Source organism: Symphalangus syndactylus, chromosome 4 (genome assembly GCF_028878055.3).
Source record: "Symphalangus syndactylus isolate Jambi chromosome 4, NHGRI_mSymSyn1-v2.1_pri, whole genome shotgun sequence".
Taxonomy (NCBI): domain Eukaryota; kingdom Metazoa; phylum Chordata; class Mammalia; order Primates; family Hylobatidae; genus Symphalangus; species Symphalangus syndactylus.
Genome location: NC_072426.2, coordinates 75,459,781 through 75,474,141, shown reverse-complemented (window position 1 = coordinate 75,474,141; position 14,361 = coordinate 75,459,781). Strand labels below are relative to the sequence as shown.

At 34.7% G+C, this 14,361-nt stretch overlaps 1 protein-coding gene across 31 annotated transcripts in view; it reads left to right on the top strand.

The window, feature by feature from the left end:
• Window positions 1–14,361, top strand: part of PARD3 (par-3 family cell polarity regulator) — a 712,145-nt gene that overhangs the window by 480,119 nt on the left and 217,665 nt on the right. For 15 of the 31 annotated variants that reach the window (XM_063638016.1, XM_063638015.1, XM_063638013.1 and 12 more), the window contains 4 exons: window positions 219–408; window positions 4,607–4,758; window positions 5,789–5,833; window positions 10,976–11,203. In XM_063638016.1, the coding sequence (XP_063494086.1) occupies window positions 219–408; window positions 4,607–4,758; window positions 5,789–5,833; window positions 10,976–11,203 (615 nt within the window). The remainder of the gene's footprint in view (window positions 1–218; window positions 409–4,606; window positions 4,759–5,788; window positions 5,834–10,975; window positions 11,204–14,361) is intronic. The other 16 variants (XM_063638014.1, XM_055275117.2, XM_063638012.1 and 13 more) reach the window with 4 other exon arrangements.

The window sequence follows — 14,361 nt, the reverse complement described above, 5'->3', positions numbered from 1 at the left end:
AGCTATATAGTTGTAGCATCAGAAGTAGTAATAGACTCAAGGTCTCTGTTTGACAATCATTTATGAAAAGTAAATGTGCTAAATTCTGTTTCGTTCTACCAGGTTGAGCAGATATGTGGAAAGTTAGACGTTTACTAATATATCAAAGTATTAAAATTAATAGATGTAACACTTTGATCGATGTCTAGAATTTCTCTTCTTCTTTTTTCACTGGACAGGTAAATACCAGCTGTCCCCTACAGTGAATATGCCCCAAGATGACACTGTCATTATAGAAGATGACAGGTTGCCAGTGCTTCCTCCACATCTCTCTGACCAGTCTTCTTCCAGCTCACATGATGATGTGGGGTTCGTGACAGCAGATGCTGGTACTTGGGCGAAGGCTGCAATCAGTGATTCAGCCGACTGGTAAGCTTATCATCCAGGGTTGGAAAACATGAATTAATTACAGTCCCATTTTATGTTTAAGTGGCTTACCACTAAATACAGTTAATCATTTTTTTAATAGCCATGCTCTGTCTTTATGGTTTTTATATACTTATCACTCTTTTAATAAAAGATTATACCCCAACCCTGTAAATTTAATTGTTTTAGCCTTCAAGAGCTATAATTAGTAATGTAACCAAAACAGTGACGAAACTACCAATCAAAAAACCGTGCTCATTTGTTTTTCACTTTCACTATTTATCATTTATTTCACATCTGTGTTAATTTGATGCATTGTTTTTCAATTAAATAAGTAAATTCTTGGCAACTCCCTAAATTGATGGCAACAATTAGATAACTTTGCAAAACTAAGAGTTGATGTGTTCTAAGAGTGGGAGGAGGCTTTTTTTAAAGTGTGTTATTTTTTTCAGAGTGCTATAACCATATTGTTTAAAATGCTTTGTAATTGCTTTTAACATAGTGACTTCTGGGGCACTCCCTGCTATTTTTTTTCCTGTGTCTTTCAAAATAGAAGAAAGCATTTGATACTACTGAGCCAATGTGTGGCTCATAAATGTGGATGTGTGCCTTAATGTTTATGCCTAGTAATTATAGACATCAATAAGCAAAAGCAAAGCTCCTCTTGGGGACAACCTCGCAAGGTTGTAGTGATAATTAACACAAACCATGTGAAGTATTGTACCAGAATTTTCTCATTGCCCTTTCTCTGGTGTCTTTTATGAATGTATCAGCAAAATCATATTTAAATGTTATGGTGTTGTTCCTTCACCACTTAGCCATTCCTGCTTCCTAGTGTTTTACTGGCTTGTGTCAACATTAAATATTAGATAGGAGGTGTCTGGGGGACTGGCATTTATTTGTGTTAACACTTTTAGTGATGATCTTAACAAAGTGAACCACTCCCCCAGTCCTCTTCCCTGACTCTCCACATGAACACACAAAATACAGTTCATTTATCTGTTAATTATGAAGATGTTCTCTTGGAATAAATCACACCTCTTATTTGGGACCTTGAAAAGTTCATCTCTAGCTTTTCATTTCTTTCTTTTTTAATTCTCTTTTTGAAAGCACAGGATTTAAAAATAGAACTACACTCAAACTTGCATGATAATGGCCCGTCTTTGAATGAGGTTTTTGGTTAAACATAGAAGGGAAGACTACATACAATATAAAGTAAAAACCCATTTGAAATCTGCAGATGGTGTTACATTGACTGCTGTGTCTCATATCTCTTTCTGAAAATGAAAGTAACAACAGAGAAAGCAAGGATTAGATAGACGCAGTGTTCATCTTAGGGACAAAAGCCTTTAAATCTCCACCATGATGCGAAATTGTGGAGGTGGTCATAGTCTTTGGGGCCTTATAAAGCAGTATATTAGTGAAAATAGATAAATAACTAGAAGGGATAGCTCGTGGCATTAATTTCCCTAAGGGGGATTTGCAAAATGGTGAGGACTTGTATAATTTTGCTGTGGGGAATGTGGGGCAAAGAAAATAATATGAATGAAGGGTTATCCAAACAAGAATGCCAGCTGTTCTGAATCATAGCAGAAAATGCAAGCTTTTCCAGCCTGACAATATCTTCCTTAATCCTTGATGAAAATGCTATGAAAACAAAAGGCCAATAAGACAGGATTAATAACTGGAATTTTAATAACATTAGGGGTCAGGATATGGTTACATTCTTTAAAGAATCAGCTGTCATTCCTGCAATCTAACTTGTTAAATATGCCAGTGTACTGTTTATTGTGTCTGAAATTAGTTTAATGGGAATATTGATAGGGAAGAATTAATTTTTTCATAGTTTAAGAATATTTAGTTATTTTAAGACTCTTACTAATGCACAAACTCATTTGACATTTTAAATTGTATCTGTAGTTCACTGCACAGTTGTCGAAGGCTATGTCAAATGGCTAAACTTACTTGTTTACTTATAGAATATACTATTTTCAATCCATTAATCAATTGAGAGAACATTAATAATGTGTTTCTGGGGGAAAGGAAATAATAGCAAATTCTAATCTTAATGGTAACATAATTTTAGAGGATATAAAATTAAAGATACACCAATATGTGGTTTTCAGGCAAGATTGGCAGTGACACTTTGTATTTCTTTGAAAAATCTTTTACCAACAATTTCTACTAACACTGTATTTCAAATGCATTTTGTTCACAAGTTTGGTGCAGTATTGGAGTTGAGGTTTTGTTTTGTTTTGTTTTGTTTTGTTTTGTTTTGTTTTGTTTGAGACGGAGTCTCGTTCTTTCGCCCAGGCTGGAGTGCAGTGGCGCGATCCTGGCTCACTGCAAGCTCCACCTCCCGGGTTCACACCATTCTCCTGCCTCAGCCTCCCTAGTAGGGAGTTGAGGTTTTAAATTATTCTGGAAGAGGTAAAAAGAATTGGTTAGCATGTACAGAGTGACTGAAGAGATCCACTGACAATATATAAAAGAATTATTGGAAATACATTATTTAGAGTTTGCTGCTGCAAGATTGTCATATTACTTATCATATGGGTTTTAATTTTTTACTTCTAGAAGTGTGTTTTTTTCACTTGGGTGTATGTGCTCTCATCATGTAAGCCATTTACACCAAAGCATAGTAGTATGTGAAGGAGCATCTGAGGGTAGATGTCTGTCATCATAATTTGTATTTGATAATTTGAGATAGTCTTCATTGGATAACGACTGACTTGTTTAGTAGTTAGCAATTTACATGGGGGCTTTCACCTTAGGTTGCTAAATTCTCTCATTAGCTTTTTAAGTGAATGAGACAACTATTCTCTTTATTGAATACATAACGAGCTCAAAACATTTCAAGTCACCCTACCCAGTGGCAGGGCTTTTGCCTATCTTACTTTTCAAACTTTTACCATAGCTCTTTAAGAGCCAACTCTCATTTCATGCACAGTAATTGCAACTAAATTTCTGATGTACATCCAAAGATTGACTGTCTTTTTACTAGTGTGGATGATAGTTCTTATAAGGCCATAAAGGGTTAGAAAAACTTGCTTCCATCAGAAACATGAGGAAGACTATCATAAATTCAGCTGACAGTGGAAGGAGCCCTGGCATTTTTAGTGTGCTCAGTTAGCTGTAGAGGGATGTTCTCTCACCTGGCCAGATAGGCAAGGTGGCTGGACCTGATATAGTAGAGCTAGTATACTTACTTACCCAATGTGCCCAGCACAAAGAAAACCCTTTTCATATTATGAACTGTGGCTAGAACACCTTATAGCACTTTAGAATGTGTTCACAGATTTTTACAAACAGGAGTGATTCTGGGACATCTTCAACCACTTGCATTGGAGGAACACTTCAGAAGGCATCCTGTTACCAGGGATTTGCCATATGCTTCCTTATCATGCCCACTTGAGCCACTGTGTTGGTGTCACCCAAATCAAATGTCATCTAAACTTAGTCATGTTCTTCCTGATTCTCATGTACTGTTTATTCACTCTATGCATCCTCAGCATCTGTTTCATACTTCTGGTTTAGTATTTTTCTTATGAGTTCATAGAGTACAGGGATCTTTCTTATCTGTTATTTGGACCTATGTACCTGGCACATTACCTTCATCAGAATAGGTTCTAATAAATGTTTGTTGAATTGATTTCTTTGTTGATTTAATATTTCAGAGAAACTGCAGCTTTATGAAATGGCATGCCATAATGACATATTCTTTTTCTTTCCTTAAAACACAACATAAAAGATACATAAGAAGGCTAGAATATACTCTTTTTGAAACTTCTATTTAATTACAATTTATATGGTCACTTGTTCACCGCTAGTGTTTGTATATAATATATGACAGGTTTCCTGAAAAATTCAGTCGTTCCAATATCAGGCTCATTTTTTAGAATCACCTTGAAATAATTCTGTATTGTCAAATAGAGTGAAGAAACAGAGGGGAAAGTAGAGAAGGAGAAAATTCACATGGAGAAAGAGTTACTCTAAATGTTAAATTAATTTTGTATTTTTCTATCACCTTCTATACAGCCAGTTTTTCTTTTAATGGACTGTATTTGTATTATTTAGTTCAATTTTTCTTGAGGAATATACATATGTATATTTACACGTGCAGGTATGTATGAACCTCCCTAAAATGGATGTGTGCTATTTTTAGTAAATATTTTTATGTTTATATTTTTCTTCACTCCAGCTCTTTGAGTCCAGATGTTGATCCAGTTCTTGCTTTTCAACGAGAAGGATTTGGACGTCAGAGTATGTCAGAAAAACGCACAAAGCAATTTTCAGATGCCAGTCAATTGGATTTCGTTAAAACACGAAAATCAAAAAGCATGGATTTAGGTAGTGAGTACAATCTCCATGAATCTTTATCTAAATAAGGTTTAAATGCTTTCAGGATAAAATTGATGGTCCCAAGCAGATGTCTGTTTACTTTAAGCAATAGAGAAAATAAATGTGAAATGTGGCAATTTGGCAAAAATTAGTTTTTCTCCCAGTTTGAGATAACGATATTACTCATAAGTGGCATGTTTACATAATATGCAATATGTTAATATATGTTTTCTTAAGAGAATGGAAACAAACACATGTGCATATCATGCTATGTCCATGTATCTTTATTTTACAAAATGAAATGTTTTAAGACTTTGGCTATTTAAAACCAATTTCATTGAAATTGTATTTGGTTGGTTGTGGGATTTTTGAACTAGAAGAGAAAATTTTGGAGAGAAACCATTATCTCAATCCATGTCTAGAATTTGGTTACTTCATGATGTCTTCCTTTCATTGCTGTTCTTTAAGGTTTATTTATTGGAAGCTTTCATATTTTGATCATTAAGGCATTTGATCAAAGTAATAATTTGAGAGTATTTATTATAGAAAGTATTTAAGGGCAAATGAGAGGAGGAAAATAATCATAGTTGTTCAAACACCAATCAGGTAGTGTCTCTTTAAATCCAAATCCACCAAAAAAAAAAATAAAATAATTAATTATATCTGTACACTGAATGATTTAAAACCTTTGTTAATCAACTGTAACTTATGCTGTTCTCTGGTGGCTGTTTGTATTCCAAGACTAAAAGCATTAATTTATCATATGCATAAAGAAAAATTTGGTGATGCATTGCCTTGGCTAATTGTGATATGCTAACATATAACACACATGTCTGTGAAATGAAATGACTGGCATATTGCATGGAGACACTGCTTTTTTTTCCTCCTTTTTTGATTATGAATGTTTGCTTGATGTTTCATTGTATTTGCATGAAATATTAGCTGAGGATCGTCACCTAACTGAAAAGATCTGGGAATGGTGGAAGCATGATGGGCTATGGGAACTAACTGGGCTAACCATTATACATTTACCTTTTAACAGTAGCTGACGAGACTAAACTCAATACAGTGGATGACCAGAAAGCAGGTAAGAATGGACAGTTAGACTGTTGCCATAGAAACCATGGCCCACAGAGCTTATCACAATTATAGAGCTGCCAATCATATGCCATGTAAACATACATATTCCAGTCTTACACAGATGTTTTCATTGTGAGAAATCAAATTACATAAGAAAAGAAATATTTTCTGTTAGTAGAAATTTATCAGTGGTGTACTTACTAAATAGTAATATAATTTACTGCTTCAAAAAGGCCAGAAACAACCTAGATTTTCTTAATTATATTCATGTAAGGATGTTTTATCCCAATTTTTAAAAAATCAAAATCCTGCAAACATGATCTGTAATGGTAGACTGCTAGGTTTTTAAGTCAGCTATGTGATGTCTAGGTTAACATCCAAAAAGTGATTCTCAGAGTGGTGATTTTGATTTGAAAGATAATAGTGCCAATATAAATATTTTTCATTGTAGGACAACGTCTGTTATTGCTATCATTAGTCATTCAGAAAGGCGTATTCTTTTTTTGATGCTGGAATTAGCTTATAATTAACCTGACATTGGATTAGACTATATAATGTATATGGCTTCATATCTTAACTTTCTGAGCTTGTTCTAAATTCATTACTTCTAAAATACTGCCAAATCATTCCATAGAAACAATGGATTATATTGAACTGGGTTTGCATTATAGTAATCGATTTTGCTTTTTATGTTATTGTATGACAGTAATCACAGGAAACTCTTTTTTTTTTTTTTTTTTTTTTTGAGACAGAGTCTTGCTCTGTCGCCCAGGCTGGAGTGCAGTGGCGCAGTCTCGGCTCACTGCAAGCTCCGCCTCCCGGGTTCACGCCATTCTCCTGCCTCAGCCTCTCCGAGTAGCTGGGACTACAGGCGCCCGCCACCACGCCCGGCTTATTTTTTTTTTTGTATTTTTAGTAGAGACGGGGTTTCACCATGGTCTTGATCTCCTGACCTTGTGATCCGCCTGCCTCGGCCTCCCAAAGTGCTGGGATTACAAGCGTGAGCCACCGCGCCCGGCCCACAGGAAACTGTTTTAAGTGTAGTTAACGTGCTTTGTATAATTGACCATTTATGACAATAAGTTTGGAATAGTGTTTTAATCTGTATCCAGTATGATGTAGTTACACTACTTAGCACTAATTAGCTTCAGTTTGCCTTTTTAACCTGCAGTAGTAAATTAGTTTTAGCCTGCTTAAAAAATGTGTATCCCACATATATATGTAAAGATTATTGTGGACATGGTTGGAGTTATATTCTGTGGAGTATAAGATAGATTGTAAAAAAGACATCTAATAAATCATAAGATTAACTGTATTGCAAGGCAATTAACCGTAGCCTTATCCCTTACTGAGTTGTTTGTTTTTCTTATGAAACCTAAAGTTTATTGAATCAGAGCTAAAGAGAAATGTTATGGGATAGTTCACATATGTAAAATAGTAGTTAGTTTTTAGAGTTAGCAGTATAAGCAATAACCCTGATCCAAGTAAATGGCCATAAAAACCAAATTGAGCTGCTCAGGTTAAAGGACCTGACTTCATATACAATGTCAGTTAGGTAAAATAAGAAAAATACTTAATTTAACCAACTCACAGCTACTATAAGGAAAAGGACAGTTTATTGTGATGTACAACATAATGATATCCAAGTTATAACTCAGCACATTAGATAACTTTCATGGAAAGTCATTACGTAAGTTTCAAGGCAGATTTTATAGTCTAATCAAAAATCAAACTGTGCTAGATTCTAGAGAAAAAGAACTTTTTTTTTTTTTTTTTTTGCACTTTGTGCAGTCTATTCTACCAAATTAAATTAGAAAATCTTGGGGCAAAAAGCTATTACAAAGATGTCAAAATACTTGGTCTGTTGATTTTACATCTAAATGAATAAAATACCTAAAGTAGATATTTTATTATGTCCCTGTCCCCTAGTATTAGAGAGTGAAAAGATTTTCACTTATTTTTCTTTCGTCACTTCTCTTGACTTGAGTTTTCAAGAAAGATTATGATTTTATAGATTAGTCCAAAGGTTTTTGGGAGAATCATAGTGGCATTTTAGCATTGAACATCTGTCTAGCCTAGCCATAAGCCTTTCATAATGAAAATTGAATTACATTTCCCCCTGCCCCTTGCAAAAGGCATCCTTTCCTTTCTTTTTTGGCAAGAGGGATATTACTAAGTAGGAATAGAAAACAGATCTAGGAAAATAGTATGATTATGATTTCCCTTTTTATTTTTTCCAGATTTAGGAATCTTGTATCATATCTTGGGGATAAATATTTCTTCCCAAATTATAACAAGGGAGAACAGGTATAAGAAGAGAATTGGATTTCTAATGGTTTCATTCTTGAAGTATAAAGATTAGCAAAGTATGCTAATGACCTAAAAGATTTGTGTAAAGTAAGAGCTTAAAATATTGTCTTAAAATTAAGACAAAAGATACTGACTTTTATGGTGTAAATAAAAACAGTCTTTTCCATATATTTTATGTACAAAAAGACTTTTTAAATTTTCATTACTAGTAAAATGCTAAGTTTATATTGTTAGGGAATCCTTTTAATTTTTTCTAAAGGCACTTGACTGTATCAATGTGTTAGGGATTTTAATAACTTCATTGAGAAATCCTAACATATCATTCAAAATCTTTGTTATGGTTTCTTGGTCAAATATAGTACTAAAATGTATGTTACTCATGTTATAAATCGAAAGTTAGCAAGCTCTTTCTGTAAAGGAACAGATGATAAATATTTTAGATCTCTGTTGCAACTTTTACATTCTATCATTGTTGAATGAAAGTAGCCATAGACAATATGTAAATACATGGGCATGGCTGTGTTCTAGTAAAATTTTCCACATTTGACTCACAGTTTGCTGATCTGTGTTGCAGATTCAGAAGTTGTAGATAATTGACATTTTGTATAATTTTTTATTATACAAGTTTTCATCTATACATAAATATACAGAGAGTAGTTCATTGACCTTCCACAAACCCAGGGCCCACCATCCACAATGGTCAACATTTTGCCAAAAGGTTATTGTTATGAATTTAGGGAAACAAATAGGTAGGTAAACTCTGAATTGCACTTACAAAATTATCGTTTATTGAATTATACTTTGACCATTGTTTTTCTTTCCAAGCTTGCCTGTGTTTATGCTTAGGGACACTCAATTTTAATGAATACTCATGCCATTTCTGAAATTCATTATTTAAGTTTTTATTGCTGTCAGTACACTAAGTAAAATCTCAGCTAACTTTACATAAAGAAAAGCTTAATATATATAAATGGTGTTTTTATGAGAATTTTTTTCTGGAAGCATGAAATCTTCATGATATATACTCACATACAAATACATACACACATACACATATCCTTCATAAACTTAAAGCACCAAATATTTGCCCAATACATGTTTATGGAAGCCAAATATAGCTGGTAAATTATGAAAATTGATAGGCATTTATTCACAAAAAGATCTTTCTAGTGCTAATTCTAGGAACTATAAAGGTAAATATCCCTGCTCAGGAATGATCTTCTCCCATTCTTTTTGATTCCTTGATTTTTTATTATGTAGGTTTTTGGAACAAAATTCATCTTCCTTCCCATGACATGACTTTTATGAGTAATTTAGAAAATGCAGTTGTCAAAAATTGTAGTGCTACCCAGAGAAAAAGTAAGATGGATCTCATTCAAAGAAATAAATCTCATGACCTTTTGTCATAAAACAAATAAATATAGACAGACCTGCATTGAGAAAGCTAAATATGACATCTTTTTCTTTCCAGCACAACAATTTGTGGAATATTATGTCTTCATTAGAATCATGTGTTTGCCTTCCTGTTTGTGCTACATTTTAAACATATCTATTCTTACCTAAAACAGCTTCATTTAACATCAATGAATCTTAAAAAATTAAATTTTGTTTTGAGTCTTTCAGTGTAATTTTAATTCTATTTTATTTTCTGAGCTGTGGAAAGCCTATGTCACAACTATTTGTCTTCTGGGTAATAACATTATCAACATATGGGTTGATGACCCCATGCAGAGATAAACTATTTTCTTTCTCCTACCCTCTATTTTTTTTCACCTGTCTTTTTAACAGTATATGTGAAGAACCAGTTCTGTAACCTGGATTGCCCAGGTGGTGGTGCAGAGCTGGTATTTCAGTCATCCGGAAGCTAAATTAGTCTACCTTTGAGTGTCAGGTCAGGCAGTGATGGATGAGGCTGTCTTACCCGTTAAAGAGATCAGTTTTGATTGCCTTCCACAGCTTGGTACTATTGGTATTATCTTGGGTCCTTCTGCCCTAGATCCTCAGGAAATAGAGCCAAATTTTTAATTCCCGGAATTTGTCCCTGTCATCCTCATGAAATGTTCTGGTTAATTGCTAAGTTGTCTTTCTTCTGTCCATCACCTGTTTTTCAAACATATTATTCCCAGGCCTAGAGATAGAAGTACTCATATCCAGTCTCTCCTTTTTTATTTCCCTCTGAGAGAGAGCCCTTATGTAATCTGTTTCCGTTCAAAGCTAGTGTTACTCTTTCTATAGAATATCCATATTTCCCAGGGTTGGGTTTCTACCTGCTGCCAGGTTGCCCTGTTTTGGTGACATGTCAGCCCCCGTGGTCTTACTCCTTATGCAGTGTTGTGGGTCTACATTTTAGCAAGGAAGACTTGACAGAGCACATTGATGTGCATGTCTAGTTTCTGTTCTAAATAATTTTAAATTGCCAAAAAAAAAAAGGTTTTAATTAAGTGCAAAGCTTATTCTTGGTTATTTACCTTAGCCTTCTCCTCATCTTCCCTTGCTTTTCAAATGAGCTTCCGGGTTATTCTGGTTCTTTTAGATTATTTCTATTACTGGAGCAAAATGATTTGACAACAATTTCATCTGTTGAAATTTTTTTAAAAAAGTAATGACTTAGAGCTTTTCCTAATGCAAAGAGAGAAAATAGACCAAGTCTAATATAAATTTGGGAAAAATAAAAATTAGTAACTATTACTTCATTTATTCTTTGTCTTTTCCATCTACATTCCAGAACTCATCATTGAGCAAGTAATTGTTACGTACCTGAAGTTTTCGACAGTGCATATTCTGGTACATAATTTTCACTAATTCACACTAACATTTTTTTTTTTTGTAAACCTCCCAGGTTCTCCCAGCAGAGATGTGGGTCCTTCTCTGGGTCTGAAGAAGTCAAGCTCATTAGAGAGTCTGCAGACTGCAGTTGCTGAGGTGACTTTGAATGGGGATATTCCTTTCCATCGTCCACGGCCACGGATAATCAGAGGCAGGGGATGCAATGAGAGCTTCAGAGCTGCCATCGACAAATCTTATGATAAACCCACAGTAGATGATGATGATGAAGGCATGGAGACCTGTAAGTTTATAATGGCTGAAAGAATAACATTAAAATTAGACTCTATTTCTTAAAGTGAGCTCCAGGGAGCCCTGGGGGTTTTCTAAGACTCTTCAGGGGAATCTCTGAGATCTCTGAGGTCTAATAATCTCTCATTTCATAATAAGAAGACGATATTATTTGCCCTCTACTCACATTCTAAGTATACATTGGGGTTTTCTGCAGGCCACATGTCCTGTGATACTGCATTAGATTGAATGCAGAAGCAGATATGAGAATCTGTCTTATAGGCCAATATTAAACTAAAAATTTTGAAAAAATATTTAACAGTGCCATTGTTCTCACTTCTTTTGGAATATATATATTTTTTGGTAAAAATGTAATTTCTTTTAACATGAAGTTGCTTGTTTTTAAAAAGTAATATTTTAAAACTTTCCCAGTTTTCATTCAGTACATGTTGCTAGATGTAATCCACATATAAAAAAGTTATTTCGAGTGCTTAATAATTTTCAGGGGTGTAAAGTCATCCTGAGATCAGAATGTTTGAAAACCACTACTTTGTAGTGTCTCAAATAGGATGTCTCCATTGAGTATCTCTAATAATCTGTGATCTTAAAAACACATTTTTTTTCTTTTTTTGCTTTCAGGAATTACTCTTGCTTTCCGATAACTAAACTAGGAAGCTATATTTGTGTGTGTATATTTTGAAATTGCAAAATATTTAAAGCCAAGATTATTAAAAGTCAAAGCTTAATATGAATGTCTTCCATGGTTTATTGAAGAAAAAATAAATTTATAGATAGGTACAAATATATCCTTCTAGAGAGTTAAACATTTATTATATTAAAGTAACCATTCTATTAAAAAATAATGGAAAAACTCTACTGATATATTTACTAAGAAGCAAAAGGGCTTAGGAGTCCTAATAGTGAAAATTATTGAGTATCTTATATTGTTCATAACTACTAATTTACCTTCTAGTGTTTTAACCTCAAATGTGACTCACCCATCAAACTATTGTAAGAATAGTTGGAGGGACCACAGAATAAGGCTAAAGCAGAGACCAGAGATAATTTGTGTAGATTGTAAATTACTTGCAATTCAACATTTGAGTGGACCACTTCTATCACATATACCTAAGGAAGACTTTTGTGGGAAGAAGAGTTTTAAGTAACAAAGATCACATTTTGAGAATAAGGAAAAACTTATGTATTTTGCTTATACATATAATGCGTTTGGGAAGATGAATATTTCTGTCATAACGTAATATGCGAAGCATAACTTAGAGGATTGCTACACTTCTCTCCACCTCCGCCTGATTCTCCATCTCAATACAGGCAGTTTTTTCACTATGATCAGATTCCTCACAACTGGGCCTTTCCAGGCCCAGTTTTTCCCTTTTGGCAGCCTCTCCAGGCCCAGAACTTCCTTAGGTCGGCCTCTCCAGACCCAGTTGCAGCTTCCCAGCGTCCTTTCCAGGCCCACTTCCTCCCAGCTGTGAATATATGCAGCCCATTCTTGCAGGATGAAGAGCATATTTACTATTTTTGCTGCCAAACCTGGTCTGCAAGATCCTGAGTCATATAAGCTTTTGATCCTATTGATTTTTTTCCCTTTGTAATAATGGTTCCTTGCCATCCTAATCAATATTACTTGACAATTATAGAGCTTGCTTCTGTCTGTCTTGGGTGTATATTTAATAAAAAATTACTATGCTTTGGCCCCTTGGTATATATTTTTTAAGTATCTACAATTGATGATGCTTTTGAACTTTTTTCTTGTTCTGGTTAAAATGTTATTTAATTTTCCTTAAAAGATGCAGTTTGCTCTTACAATATTTCACTCATTTCAAATGTAACAGGAGATAGAATACATATGAATATAAGGCATATTTTTAATTCTGTAGGGACAGCCTCTGGAGTGTCCCACCAGTGTGGACATCTGATTTTGTCCCTATGTAAACTTATTTTTTAAAAACAAAATGAGAAATAACAGTATATTCAAATTCATTCATGTATCTGTCCTTCAGAAAAAAAAAGTGAAATGAAACACATGGATAGACAAATTACAATTTGCAAACCAAAGATAAAGTTCTGGATAAGACCTGGGAAATACATGTGTGGTAGGTGCCCTAAAACACGTTGCACCTACAACCACCAAATGTCGTATTTTTCAAAAGTCCTGTTTTTATTATTTTTTGCATACCAGTTTTCTGAACTTTGCATATGGCAAAAGAATGGCAACTATTGTAAATTCCAAACTTTTCCAATTTTGGTTCTTAAAATCGTGTTTGTAGGGTGGAATGAACACAGAAGTGGAATTCAAGTGACTTGCATCCTCCTCTACATTCTTCTAAGTAATTTGGGATTTTAGTCAAAACTTCAACTGCTTGAGCTTTAATTTCTTCATTTGTAAAACTGAAGATTTGGACTAGATCATTGACTTTTAATTGGTGTGTTGTGATCTCTGGTCAGGAGCAGTACCTCAATGGGTTTGGAGAGTGGGAAAGGCCACCAGCGTCACCTTCCCCCACCACCACCTTGACAGTTGTTTTACTCACTTCTGTACATGGGGATCCTTTGTAAATTTTAGTTTTTAAAAAGGGTGTTTTTGAGTATTTAGGAAAAAGCTGTAAAAGTTCTGGCTTAGATGGTTTAGATGGTTTCCGAAGTCCCTCCTAGTTTAACATTCCATGATTCTATGTACCCCCTCACTGCCCTACATCTGGCGTGCTAACCCCCTCACCTTCTGCGAGGCCCATGTGGAAAACACTCCATCTGTTTTCATCTTGCGTTACCAAACACAAAGCTTGGCAAATCGTAGAATTAAATGAATGTCTGCCAAATCTTTGAGTGGGTGAGTGAGGTATCCAACACTGGACCTTGTATGCACTAGGTCTTCAATACTTCAGCAAACTCTTTGTTTTTGTTTTAAAAAAAATGTCTATCAAATGTGGTGTTACTGCCGGTGGCGATCAGCTTACGTAAAACTGAAGACGCAAAGGCACTTTCTGCCTCCAGCTTTGGAAAGAAGGCCGGCTCAGTTAGCCCTCCTTCGGTTTCCTAACCACACCATTTTCAGGGTCTGGCCTGTGGACCTGCACAGCAGAGTCTCTGGACTTGCTGTCTCTGTGGCTGTGCTCCTGCATTTTTGCCTTTCTGGGCTTGTCCCTTAGCTAT